The sequence below is a fragment of the Chenopodium album genome, chromosome 2, assembly GCF_948465745.1.
Source record: "Chenopodium album chromosome 2, dcCheAlbu1.1, whole genome shotgun sequence".
NCBI lineage: Eukaryota > Viridiplantae > Streptophyta > Magnoliopsida > Caryophyllales > Amaranthaceae > Chenopodium > Chenopodium album.
The window spans coordinates 70984346-70999316 of NC_137835.1; the positions used below are offsets into that span (position 1 = coordinate 70984346).

The following is a 14971-nucleotide window of genomic DNA, read 5'->3' on the forward strand; positions in this document are numbered from 1 at the left end:
CATTAATCAATACAATATACGATTTCATATTATCGGTTTTTTAATTTGTAATATTTGTAACACGTATTTGATTAATTTGAAGATAATTACTCCGTATGATTAAATGTTGTACTAGAAATTGTGCCAAAGCGAAACATGATTATCATTTAAAAATAGAGGGGTATATACTTTCTTCTTTCTTTAATAATTGCTCAATTTGGACGCTGTTAAATATTTCTATTGATCATAATTTTTGCTTAAATGAAATAGTTATATAAAATTTTGATAAATTTGTCTTGATTTATAATATTAAGAATTTAAGATATTAATAATTTAATGGTGAAACTTGTATATTTGTAAGCTTGAAACAGCAATGGTTTAAGTATAAAAAATGAGTTTAATTGCGTATGACCTTCATCAGGTTAACTGATTTTTCACATCTCCCTTCGATTATACCAGCCTATTCCCAGTTTAAATTAATTAAATATAAAATCTTATCTTTTGATATGAGGAATTTTATCTAAATATAAAATAAATTTTAGCACATATATATATAAATTATTTTAAAAAATTCAAACAAATGGGCTTCATTTAGTTATTTAATAAAAGGATTAAATTAAGTCTTAAAGTCTAGGAGCTCTAAAAAATTAATAAAATAAAATAAAAAACCTTAAAGTCTATGAATCTAAAAAAAATTATATCAATCACTCTTTAATTCATCCATCTATTAAACAAAAAAAAAATGTAAAAAAGTGAAAAAGATGGGAAAATCTTGACCTGCTGCGCTAGTAATAAAAAGGTTCCGTGTGAGTTATATGCAATTACAGCAATGCGCGTGTCCCAGTTCAGCTACTACCATCACCAAACTAGACTTTTTTTTATTTACAAATTGACTTCTTCCAAAAGTGTATTTTACAAGTGTACCTTATTTGTGTGTATATATATGCAACTTATTTCACCTAAAAGTCATATTAATTCCATTTCTTCATGCAAAATTCTAGCTATTGCTAATAGTATTTCAACACCTTGTTATACTTTCATAATCACTTCATAAATTATAATCAAGAAAGTAAACTTTTCATTCTATATATTTCCATTTTCGACGATTTCTTGGTATGCCTTGTTATGTTATTTTTATATGATACGTTACATTATTGTGTTTATGTGATCAAACTGATATTTGTAGTAAATCTGTGTATGTTCTAGCAGGAAAGATTTTTCGAGCTGTTTCGAAAAAAATAAAATGGGGAGTGCTGCTTGTGATGGGAAATTCGAGCTCGAAATCAAGCAAGAAGAGCCTACAAGAGTTCCACCAGTGGAGAAAACAGAAAAAGGGCATTACTTCTTGTGCAACTTAGACCAAAACATTGCTGTTATAATGAGAACGATTTACTTGTACAAGTCACCAGAGAAGGGAAATGCAGATGCTGCAAAAATTGTCAGAGAATCATTGTCTAAGGTTCTTGTTCATTTCTACCCTCTTGCAGGGCGGCTAACTATCAGTCCTGAGGGTAAGTTGATCGTTGATTGTACTGGAGAAGGACCTCTGTTTGTCGAGGCAGAGGCGAATTGCTCTGTGTTAGAGCTGGTTGGCATAGCTGGTGCTGATCCCATGGTGCTAAAGAACCTTGTATATGATGTTCCTGGTGCTAAAAATATCATCGAGACTCCTATTTTTACTGTTCAGGTATATTTTTTCTATTTCTGAGGTCCAAAATCTTATATTTTTTTCGTTATCTAATAAATAATTTGGTGAGAATTACCTAAAATGGTTAGGAGATTAATTGAAATATGAGATGTTTATACTGTTATGACTTGTGATGTCCTTTTTCTCTACCTTAATTAAGAGTTTGGGACTTTTAAGCCAAATCACTTTTATAGAAATTATATCATTGTGTCCTTCAAAAAAACAAATATTATTTTTTCATATGTAAAAATTACAAAAAAAGATTTGATATAATGAATTTAAAAATCGGGGCAAATCTAGCAAAACCCATGACTATATTTTTCTTTAACTATAAATCGTTACTGCTAGTCTGAGTGGAGTATTAACCGTGCATAAGTCAAAGTGTTACAAGTAAAAAAAAAACGAAGGAAGTATATATTCTTAGTGTGTAAAACATTCTAATTTGTTTCCAGAGGTTTTCACACTTCCATATTCAATCTTCTGTAAGTTCATTTTAACGTTCTGGAAAGTTTTGCTAAGCTAGAATTTTTAGTTAATTTTTAAGCTCTTCTATGTTCCCTTCAATTTCAAGGATACTTTTGTTTCCCAAAAAAAAAAAAAAAAAAAAAAAAAAAAATCAAGGATACTTTTGCAATAAATATGCATAGGTACTTAACTAATTATTTACATGAACATGATAAAGTTTCTGACTAAATTTTTTCTGTCATCTATTGTTATGAAATCAGGTCACAAAGTTCAGCTGTGGAGCCTTTGCAGTAGGCTTAGCCATGAACCATTGCATGGCTGATGGGATTTCTGCAGTGGAGTTCATCAACTCATGGGGTGAAATAGCGCGAGGATTACCATTAAGCACCCCTCCCTCTTTAGACAGAACGATCCTTAAGGCACGAGATCCACCTCAGATTGAATTCCCTCAGAATGAATTCCTTGACATTGAGGACATATCAAACACCCATGAGCTGTATGATGAAGAAATGATGTACCGAGCCTTTCCATTCAGCCCTGGGAAGCTAGGAAGATTGAAGGAAAAGGCTTTAGAAGGCGGTGCTTTAAGCAAATGCACTACTTTTGAAGCATTAACTGCCTTGGTCTGGAGAGCTAGATGCAAAGCCCTGAGAATGCATCCTGATCAACAAACAAAGCTCCTCTTTGCAGTTGATGGCCGGTCTAAATTTGATCCTCCACTGCCTATGGGTTTCTTTGGTAACGGGATTGTTCTGACTAATGCACTGTGCAAAGCAGGGGATCTCCTTGAGACCCCTTTGTCACACGCGGTAGAGTTGGTTCAAGGAGCAGTTAAGCTAGTTACCGACAGTTACATGAGATCGGCCATAGACTACTTTGAGTTGACCAGGGCTAGGCCTTCTATGAATGGTACACTATTGATCACAGCATGGTCTAGACTTGCTTTTCATTCCCCCAACTTTGGATGGGGGGAGACAATTTACACGGGGCCTGTGGGTGTGCCTGAAAAAGAGGTCGCATTGTTTCTTCCTAGTGGAGAAGATAGGAGAAGCATAAATGTGCATCTTGGTATGCCAGCCTCTGCTATGAAAATCTTTGAAGAAGAAATCATGCAGATATAAGGATATATAAAAAGGAAAAGTTTAATTGTCCTAGTATTGCTCTTTATTGCAAGTTATATATATTTGTATTGTGGTACATAGTAGTATAGTTCTACATCTATACGCAGATCAATGGATGTGGAAGAGCTTGAACTCAAATATCCAAACACTGAAGATAGAATTTGTGAGCTTCTAGACTAAGAGGTAGGAGAGTTTTCGAGCTACAATATTTCCATTTCCATTTGTCATCGTTTATACCATACTGTTGAGTGTTTATGCTTATGATAAACCTATAAAAATTCGATAAGATGTATATTTATGCAGGTGTATAAGATGTATAACTATGCTGGTGTATCAAATGTGAAAAGTAATGCAAATCATGTATTGACAAACTTAACTGTGAAGGACATCAGTTGGAAAAGTATTTTACTGTTAAAAATTCTGCAAAATAAATCTTTGTTTCAGATACTATGATTTAGGCCATCAAGATTTTGTACTTTGGTAAATATTTAAGCCCAAAAACAGAACTTGTGAGCTGCTACAAAAACATAGTAAGTAGAAGCAGAGTTGTTGCCAATAGTCCCACCTTTAAGGCATCAACCAAAATTTCCATTTAATTTTAGGCCTTTTGGGTGTCCTAAACATCTCTTTACACATTCTTTAATTCTCTTTGACTTTTTACTTTTCTAAAAATATGTCCAATCCCAAGCATGATAAAAAGATCTAGGACGGAGGGAGTAAATAATTTATCTTTTTTTATTTCAAGAGACACTTGTGATATTGGCATTAGTGGTTTTACTTTTATCAATGCATTCATTGTCTTTAGATTTTTTTTAACTGTTGAACAAAAAAAAAAAAAAAAAAAAAAAAAAAAAAAAAAAAAAGGAAAGGAAAAATGCAAATCTTTTTTTCATAAAATAATTTAGTATAATTATCATTACATCAGCACAATACTACATACAGCTATACACCAATCAAGCCATTTACATTATGAAATAACATCCAATCCAAATTTGGTATGAACAAATTCAAACCTGAACACAATGTTTTAAGAAACAGAAAATCAACCACTTCTAGCTCAGATCATCCTATAAAACGCGAAATCTGAAAATAGAGCTGTATATACACTTATTAAAACTGGTTCATTCTGATCAATTTCGACGGGCTAAGTAGACCATACGAGCCATATCCGCCACAACCATGATGCCTAATAATATCAGTATTATCACTGTCCATTTCAGCCAAGACATTAAGAAAGTAATCAACATCACAAGGAAGCAAAAGAGGCCCATCACTGCAATACCCATATTGCCTCTCTGCATCATCTAACAGCATCTTAAACAAAGGGTGGTTAGCATACTTTGCCTTGATCACGAACCTCTGCCTCGCCGATCCTACATAGACAGAGAAGCATCCCCCGGGTGTGACCGGCCTCTTAGCCTTACCTTGCGACGAAGGTGATGGACTAGGACTGCACCACTGTGGAAATGACTTGCACCTAGGCAATGTATACGTATCAGGGTTGCTGCTAAATATACATTCTTTTACTTCCTTTTTCTCCTTCATTGACTTGCATCTTGTTAATAAAGTCTTCTTCAATTTCTTCAACCTCTCCATTTCTTGATCTTCTTTGTTTAATCTATTTCTTTTTGTGGGATTTGTAATAAGACCTTAACTAAGGTTATTGCTTTGATTTAGTCTCTATCATAGGATGAATGAATATTGGCTTCAATGGAAATTGATTGATTTTGGTCCATTGTGTATAATTTTGTTATAGTACATAATTTATATTTTTATATATGTATATATATAAGGTCAATAAAATACAAATGCAAGTTAAGATATGAGGAAGTGGTTAAGTGGATCAGAAAAGATATAACAGATGCAGCCTAAACAGATTTTATTTTGTTACCCTCCCTCTATAATTCTGATTCTGTCATATAAAAGTTGACAGTATTATATTGTATTTAGAGGGTTGATTGGGTAAAGTGTATCTGGGGATTTTTTTTAAACTGAATTATTAAGTGTAGCAGCTGGATGTATATATGTGTATTTATAAGGCAATATATTAATAATTATTAAGAATCATGGACTTTTTTTTCTAAGTAAATTGATATTATAGTGTATCTCAATGCCAACGGTTTTGTGACCTTATATAATCACAAAAGGTTTCAAATCTCTTTAAATATTAGAGCTTAAGTAGATACACTAACATTGACGAACCTTTTGAAGAGCATAGAAAATTATGTTCTCAGTTCTCTCAGTAGGTATGAGTATGACAATTCTCGGTTTCTTTTGTATATGTGTACCTAGGTACTAGATAGGGTGTGAGCCCAAGGGTATAGACTTTTGCTCATTTGAAAATATTTCAATAATGAATAGAATTGATTGAGCAAAAAAAAAAAAAAAAAAAAAAAAAAAAAAAAAAGGTATATTTGAGTCCACATTGTACTATGGACAATAAGAGCATGCAAGATTTTCCTTCTTTTTTAAAAAAAACCTCCATTATTATCTTTACACAAACGTGTAGCCAACCACAATTATTTTTTATTTTTTTTGTTAAAAAAAAAATCTTAAACTAGTTTTCTCTCTCCTCTTTCTTCTTCTCCAAGCGAACATTTATTTTCTGTTTGTATCATTCAAGCTTTCTCTCTCTTACCTCTTTCATTTGCATTAGTGAGAAAATTTTCTAGAAAACCACTGATTTTTGTTCCATTTTTGTTTGATTCTTCATCAATTTTGATTATTAATCTGGTATTATGCTCAACAATTTGCGTTGAAGCGATTTGAAAACTCAATAGTACAGAAGAATCAATAATAAAGAAGAGGACAGAAATTGCAATTATTGGTACGATCTTCAAAGTCGTCGCTTCAATTTGATTTTCCGCCATTTTTGTTTAAATAAGCTCAACTTAAAGGTTTTCAAGGCCAAATTCGGCCATAAAAACCCTAGATCTAGAGTTTTCATGGTCGAATTAGGCCTTTTTAGTCGTATTTGAAGTGAAATTCGAAGCCATTGTTAATGTTGAAGGTATTTGTTCGTTTTTATTTTTCTGATTTGGTTGTGGGTTCTGTTGGATCTATGTTTGTTTGTGGGTTCGGTGTATGGTGGCGGTGGCATGGGGTATTGGGGGTGGGGCTAGTGGCGTTTTGGGGGTGGTGGTGGGTCAAGGGTTACAAGGTTGGGAGTTACTTAAAGGGTTACTAGATAGGTTACTTAAATTAAGTGGGGTTACTTAAATTAAGTTGGGTTATTAGGGGTTACTTGGGAGGTTATTTAAGTGAGGTTACTTGAGGGGTTACTGGAGGGGTTACTTAAGTGGGGTAATCTAAGGGGTTACTAAGTTGGAGGGGTTACTAGAGGAGTTATTAAGTCTGAGGGATTAATACAGGGGTTACTTGGTCCGGTCAGGGGTTACTTAAGGGGTTACCAGTGAGGTTACTTAATGGGTTATCAGAGGGGTTACTAGATGGGTTACTTGAGGGGTTACTTGGTTCAGTCAGGGGTTACTAGGTCTGATCAAGGGTTACTTGCTCAGGGGTTACTTGGTTAGAGTGGTTACTAGGTTGGTGGGGTTATTTTGTCATTTGATGATTTGACACCTTGTCGCATGGTGCGGCCAGCTACACCAGAAACGCACTGTTATCTTTATTATGTTTAAATTACTACTATTCACCTTATTTAAAAAAAAATCAAAAAAAGAAATCAAATTAGACACTCTTTGTATGGGTATTTCATAATGTTGAACTACAAATCTCCTTTACAATTGTATCTCTCTTACGCCACATATATAAACACATTTTCACTGCTTTGTCTTACTTTATCCACCTTATTCTTAGCTTACATTCACCCACCTTTAACTTCACATTTTTTATTTTATTCAATTGTTTTTTATACCCGGCCCACTCACTTAAGTTTTTTTTTTTTCATCACTTTATTCTTGTATAAATCAGATTAGTTCAGATCAAAAATCAAATCAAATCTTCTTTTCCATTTGCTTAATAGCATATATCTTTTGATATTTCGTTTGACTTAGTTTGACTTTAAGTTTATTTTTATTGGACTTAAACTTTGTTTTGAAAGACTTTGAAAAGTATGTTGTGTGTTTGTGATAATTGCCTTAACATTTATCATGATCCCGATAATGTCTGGTTACTTCCATAATCGAGATTTTTTTTGGGAAAAATACACTTTAATAATCCTAACTTTTTTGGGAAAAATACACTTTAATAATCCCAACTTTGCCAATTTACTTTAACTAATCCTAACTTTTGATTATTTCACAATGATCTTAACTTTCACATACGCTTTCTTTCTTCAATCACAATTATTGATGACCTGGAAAGAGGGTAATTTTTTTTGTAAGAAACCATAATTGTCACATGTTGCTTGTTTAGTGGTTTTAAAAAGTTAATACCTTTTTTAAAAAAGAAGATTTAAAAAAAAAAAATCAAAACACGAAGCTGACATGACCACCGCCGGTAGCCAAGGCCTCCCCAGCTCAATTTCAACCCTGATTTTCGACGGCCACCACCAATTTCGTCCCCCTCTCTTCCCCTATCCCATAAACCTACCCTCACCACAACCTAGCTAGCCCGAAACCATTGTCGTTGACTCATTAGGACCGATTTTGAAGTTGGGGGAAGGGAGTGAGGGCCGGTTTTGGTGGTGTTGGAAGAGAGGAGGCGTTGGTTTTAGTGGTGTAGGAAGGGAGGGGTTCCATTTAGGGGGTTCGGTTAGGGATGAAAAATGGTATCTAAGCGGCGTTTTGAACGGCGGTGGCGGTTTTTGAGGTGGGCTTGGGGTGAAGGGGTCGATTTCTGGTGTTAGAGGCTGGTTTGGTGGCGAAATGCAGTGGCAGAGGGCTGGGAGGAGGTGGTTCAGGGGTTGGCTGGGAGAAGGGTCACCGTTGGTGGCGCCTGGCCGCTTGTTTGTTTTTTTTATTAAAATTTTTTTTTTCTTTTATTTATTTTTTTTCTAATTTTTTTGGACCAATCATGTGTTAGGTAATCTAGAGGTTAGGATAATTAAATTTTGTTCACAGATTTGGAATTGAAGAAGGAAAACGTAGGTGAAAGTTGAGTTTATTGCAGATTAATTGATAGTTGGGATTATTTAAAGTAAATTGGGCAAAGTTGGGATTATTAAAGTTTATTTTTCTTTTTTTAATAAATCCTTAATTGTGTTTATCACAATCAATCAATCATCAATAACTATATGCTAAAAGACACACCAGCAATGACACATGTCAATTTTTGGTGTGTTTGTAACCTTTTATAAAACTTTTATATTTTAGGAAATTATTGTATACAATAATAATTGTCATAGTTAACTATATAAAACAAGTAATGATCTTTTACATTCTATAGATGGACATATATGCAACTACTATAAGTATGTGTTTTGGCAACATATAATTACTTTAAAATATGCAAACTTTGATAATTTTTTTTTAAGAATATATAATATTCAAATACTTGACAATAATAATTACTGAATTAGAAGGGAAAAAAAAACCTATATATGCATACAAAAGGTTTTGTGTGAGGTCGGACTCACGTGAGACCGGGTTCAATAACAAAAGGCCAACAAAAAGGCGCAGACTAACTAAACCCGATCGCGAGGCCCGCGACACCAACTCTGCCTTAGTACTGCTTCTTCCTCCATTTTCTTGGATTGTTTTTCGTCGTTGTTGATATTCTGAAGAAGAAGGTTGAGTTTCGAAGATCGGCTTCCGAGTCTAGATCGAGAAACTACCGATTCTTTGATACTTTGACCATTCTCTCTCCTACAACAACCAAAAATGAAGTTATACGAGAGAGAAAATCGGATCAAAAATCTGATATCACTAAAAACCAGAACAACAATGGCGGAAAAATTTATAATATTCAAAAAATTAAAAGAAATTTCCTTATCAATGCCAAGTAGTGTCGGTCAAGAATAAGTAGTCTCCATTTGGTATTGCTTTGTGTAAAGGTGTTGCACCTCAGAATCTTGAAGATTGATTAGATTTTGTGCGATTAATCTGTAGAAAGTCTTCATACCCTTACTCAGCAAAAGTCAGAGTTCGTTTGTTGATGAAGATGATGAGGTATTGATGAGGTTGGAAAACATTAGCAACTTAATATCAAACAACAATAAGTCTAACACCTGACCAATATAACTTATTATCAAACAAAATAAGTCTAATACCTAACCAATATTCTAATACATGACACTAATAATATTGTTATACATGACACTAATATTTTAATATCTGACAATAATATTGTAATGCATGACACTAATATTCTTATACCTGAAATAATATTCGTATACATGACACTAATATTTTAATATCTGACAATAATATTCTAATACATGACACTAATATTCTAATACCTGACAATAATACTCTTATACATGACACTAATACTCTTATACATGACACTAATATTCTTATACATGACACTAATATTTTAATATCTGACAATAATATTCTAATACATGACACTAATATTCCTAACACCTAACCATACTAATCTATTACCAAACAAAAGATTCCTAAAACCTGACTATACTAATTTAATACCAAAAAAAAAAAAACCTAATACCTGACTATAATAACCTAATATCTGACATTAATAATCTAATATATGATATTATAAGTACTAATAGCTGGTCGTGTAAAATAATCTAAAACCAAACACTTATATTCCTATAGCTGACAAAAATGCTCTAATATCTATAATATTATATCTAACAAAATAATATAGGAAAAATTGCTCCCATTAATATGAACTTTGCCTCGTCCGCCGAAAATAATCTCAACTTTCGTTTATTATCTATCACTCCCAACTTTAGGGGGTATTAATTAGCAAATGCTTTTAAAAACATTCGCTAATTACCTACCGTTAAAATGGTAATCAATCGCTAGCTAATTACCAATTGTTGTTAAAAGCATTCATTTGACATAAATTTAAAATTAAACACTCATTTGACTTAAGTACTATACAACTCTTTCACGTAAAATTCAATATTTAATTTTTTGTAAAGACATGAAATAATAAGAAAATAATTATATTTTGGTAAAAATTTGTTCGCAATAGTTTTGGAATTTTTTAAAAAATATAATTCTAATTTAATATTGAAAATTAAAATATACTAATTTAATTAATAATGAAAATTAAAATATACCGTGCATGGCACGAGACCTAACCTATTTATAGAATAAAATAGGGCTTTTAAAGGAAGGATATTCCTAAGGTGTTACACTATGTGATAACCACAACTGGTAGCGAATATATACCCATAATGAAAAAATAAAGTCAAATTAATTTCTATAACATAAATGCCTAGAAGCACCAATATTCGTATCTACCAGATACTTAGGGCAATTGAACTTCCAGTGTCCTACTTTCTTGCAATAGTAGCACTCGCTTTTTAGTCTCGCCTTCGCCTTAAATTAGAAGACGCCTATGGTTGTTAAAGTTTGGCCAACTTTCTTTCCCTATCCTTCTTCTTGCCTACCCCTTTCTTGAAACCCATCCCTTAGCTTTTTGAATCATCATAACCTTCCTTCTTAGTTTTCTTAGAGATGTTTTCTGTCAACATTGACCTTCATCCTATCATGCGATTCAGATAACATATTCTTAGACTCGTTCATACTAAATACCATTTTAAATTGGTTATAACTATCAGGTTGTGAGTGAAGAACTATATTAGTAGCAATTGTTGGCTATAGGGGAACCCAAATTGTCCATGCTCTTAAAGACCGATCATTTTGAAGACATGGTTACCAACAAATTGTTCTTTTTCCATCTTACATTCTAGAATTTCATGACGAGTCTCGAAAATCTTAATCCTAGCCTATTTTTAAAACATGGCCTTGACTTCATGCATGATGGTATAGGCATCAATCCTTCTAAACCTCTTTTGGATGTTAGATTTCATGGCTGCAACATCAATCAAATTAAATAATCTGGTATAGCTCGATCAGTATCTTGTTTAGCCTAGCACCTATTGACCTCAAATGCATTCTTAGCGAATACAAGTAAGGGTATTTCAAGGATATCGTCTCTCCGTTTTCCTAGTTTATGAAGTTTTCCCCTTTTATTTATCCTTCTTAGAATGGACGGATATTGAACACATAAGAGGTGGTGCTGTTTTTGCTTGAAATTTACATTGTACATCAAGATGTACCATGCTCATGGTACACCTAGATGAAAATTCTCATTAAAAAAAAGGTCAGCTTCCTAAATTTATGCTCCTTAATTGAAGGATTTTTGTTATTTCCTTTCCATAATTTTAGCTTCCTATATCCATAATTGTTCATATCAGTTTTTGAAAAAAAAAAATCATCTAATTGAGTATATGTATATTTTTTGAAATCAGGATCATAAAGGTTGATGAAGGTGTAGACACCCATTTGTGTCTCCCCAAAACCAAACCCAGTGATGAATACCTTTCACGTCGAATCATAATCGAATGAAGTGAAAGTGTGGAAAGTCTACTGTTGCGATTAGTTTTTAATTCTTTTCTTTAATTTCTCTCTATTTTTGAAAACCTATTTTATGAAAATAGTCAATCCAGTTTAGTTTGGTCAAAATTAAGGGTCCAATAATGGTGTAGTTGGATTGGGCTCGAAAAGAGCTTTCCAATGATATATTATAAGCCTAACTCCGATGAATAATGAAGAAGTTATGGCCAAATTACTAAACTGGGCCCTGTTTGATCTTTATATGCGGCCCAATGATCTAGAGGAGGGCCTATTATGATTTATCATTCCTAATGCAATTAGGATTGATTATATAGTCTTTTAGAATATTCTAGAAGGTTCTTTTGAATCCTAATTTGATTAGCATTGATAAAGGAGTTTTAAGAGTTTTATTTAGAATAAAAGAAGTGTTTTTAAGAAAATTACAGTTTTACCCTCTCGTACGCTTAAATTTTATCAAAATAAGTAAATGCATGGAAAAACTAATTACAGCGCCGCAATTACGGTATGTCGCCTGGCGACAGGCCCGGCGTCTGGCGACAAGTCTAGCGTCTGGCGACAGGCGCGTGTTTGGCGACAGCGTCGTGTTTTATTCTTTTTGAAACTCTGATTCGTTTTTTATCATATCCGGCTGATTTTATTTATAAATAGCCTCCTAAACCTTCGTTTTCAATCACCAATAATCATCAAATCTTCTCATCAATTCCTCTCACCAACTCTCATCAAGAAATTCTTGATATGCTCTCTCTCTTTTTCTAAACTACCCTTTTTACAAACAAAATTCGCATTCACAAGATCTAGACATACCTAGCCAAGTTCGAAGTTGTCTTCGCCCTAGACGTGAAAGTTTTATATTTCTGAGGGTTTGGTCCCAAATCTCTATTTCAATTATTTAATTTAATTCTTTAATTTTATAATTTCCTTGAAGTTACTAACGCGTGTATTTTGTTATTAGAAAGAGGTACGAGGCGTCCAAGTAAGTGCTTTAATTGTTTTTATTGTTATTGTGATATATAAATCATGTCTAGGTTGTTATTTTCATTCCTAGTGTCATGTTAGGGTGTTTTAATCTTCCTAGTATCATGTTTAGGGTAAAGATTATAATATCAAATATGCTTATTATGATTTATGTGATGTTTCCTATTTTCTTTCTTAATATTCATGTTAGTATCATGTTAGGGTTAAAGCTTTGACTTTTATTGTTTAGTGACATGCTAGGGTTTATTATTAATCTTGTTAGTATCATGCCTAGGATCTTGCTATTAATATTATGCTTTAACATGATTATGATTATGATTGTTATTATTATTATTATGTTGCTTGATATTTATTGTTATTGCTTGATCACACCTTTTATGCATGTTTAAAGGGAATTTGTACTTGTAATCACGCTTAATAAGATAATTAATAATCTTGTTTAGGGTTAATATGATTATAATTCAAGTTATCGCCAATAATAGTTTTATTTGTGCATTAATATTCAACCAACATAGATTAAACAGGTTTAGGGTTAATCTATTGATTGCATGTTAGTCAGAAAGCGCACATGAATACGAGAAGAATAAAGTAGAGGCCTATTATTAGGGCATGTTCTTTCTCTTTTAGAATGGATTTGTACCTTCATCCCCGAATTTCCAGTCTTGGTTCGGGACCTATTGGAGTTAACGATCTCCTGGATCGTTAAGGGGTGTAACCTTCACCCTGTGAACGGTTTACAAGTTCCTAAAACTTGTTGGCGACTCTTTTGCTCTAGCTTCTTTCCCTTTGGACGCCACCATGCTTAAGTGTATGATCACAGTGGGGTTCAAGTTTGGGGTAATGCTTGAAATATTCCCTACAGTTCTTTGGCGACATACTTTTGGGACCTTTTCTATAGATGATTGATTTTTCGATAGATCTAAAGAACATTCGCTATATTAATAAAGAACATGATAATTTTATTTAAAGAACATTATTTATATTATTTACCCAACATGTTAAAACATAATTCAGAAAATATTTCATAATAAGTAATGAACGTTATGCGACAATAAAGGTACATTAAAATTACAATCAAAGAACATAGACATTTAAAAATCATATCATGAACATCATAATAGATACACATGACCAAGATAAATTTTATAACAAGATATGAAAATATATAATTGGTTATTTAGAAGAAAAAAAATTAAAAAAGAAAGAAAATATAATAAAAATATTGGAATTTGAAATTTTGACATTGAATTTCAAATTTATAAATTTGAAATTTGAAATCTTGATAAAAATTAGAGAGATCGTAGAAAACTGAATATTTTGAAATGATGTTACATTAAATACATGGTAAAAATCAATTGGTATTTATCTTTTACCTTTTTAAAAAATTGTTTCACGAAAATTATCACATTTTTTATATTTCAATGTTATGTTCTTTTATAAAGTTGTGATGTTCATTACAAATGTAAGTTATGTTGTTTCCGCTTTTTTATTAAACTAGTTTGATCCGCATGGTACACTTGGGTGTACCAACTAACGATTAGTTTTTGCTAGTCATCTACATGCAAAATAAGACAAAGTTCAATTTATGTTTAAATTAATGCACCTAAACTAAAACCAATAGGAATTAATAGTCCACATGAATTAAGTGATTCCAAGAAACGATTTTAATGTTTTATTAAAACAAACCAATTCAGTGTGTAAAATAGCGTATTTTCTTAAATTATATATCCAAAGATTATTAGTAACATCCTGTGGAAGCATGATCCATTACAATTAATCGAAGGGTTTTAAGTACTTTGTTTGGAAATGCAATCCTTGAATTAATATTATTCGGGATATAAGTTTATTATGTTGTGATTAATATTCTCGATGTTATTTGGAACCTAAGGTTATTATGTTGTGAATAATATAAGTGAGATATATCATGTTTGATCATCGACACACAATAAACTAATAAGCTAGCATAAAAAAATGCATAAGAAAAATGAATTAGCATGACTCTTAATCCTAACTTAATGTACTTGATGGACTCTTCCTTAGACTATTTATAGATCTTCATTCTTGATTTGTCATGGACCTTTTAATCTTTGCGCTCTTCCTTGGTTACAAATACTTTCCATACATTTTATTTACAGCTTAAATAAAATTACATAAATACTTAACAGTACACAGACCGCAATACAACACGATTCGCAAATTGTATTGTCTAACTTAATTAGGTCATACAATACTAGTTATTTATAGAAACATAATACCATATAGTATAGATGTTGTCATATAATAAA

The 14971-nt window shown here is 32.3% G+C and overlaps 1 protein-coding gene across 2 annotated transcripts; it reads left to right on the forward strand.

The window, feature by feature from the left end:
* Positions 1 to 939: 939 nt before the first annotated feature.
* On the forward strand, positions 940 to 3636 carry LOC145586924 (omega-hydroxypalmitate O-feruloyl transferase-like). 2 transcript variants are annotated; one of them, XM_081643909.1, is made up of 3 exons: positions 940 to 1092; positions 1189 to 1666; positions 2392 to 3636. In XM_081643909.1, the coding sequence occupies exons 2-3, from the start codon at positions 1223 to 1225 to the stop codon at positions 3250 to 3252; spliced, it is 1305 nt and encodes a 434-aa protein (XP_081500035.1). In that variant the 5' UTR covers positions 940 to 1092; positions 1189 to 1222; the 3' UTR covers positions 3253 to 3636. The 2 variants fall into 2 exon arrangements, with proteins under 2 accessions (XP_081500035.1, XP_081500028.1); XM_081643902.1 differs by having other exon boundaries at positions 950 to 1092; positions 1186 to 1666.
* The last annotated feature ends 11335 nt before the right edge of the window (positions 3637 to 14971 follow it).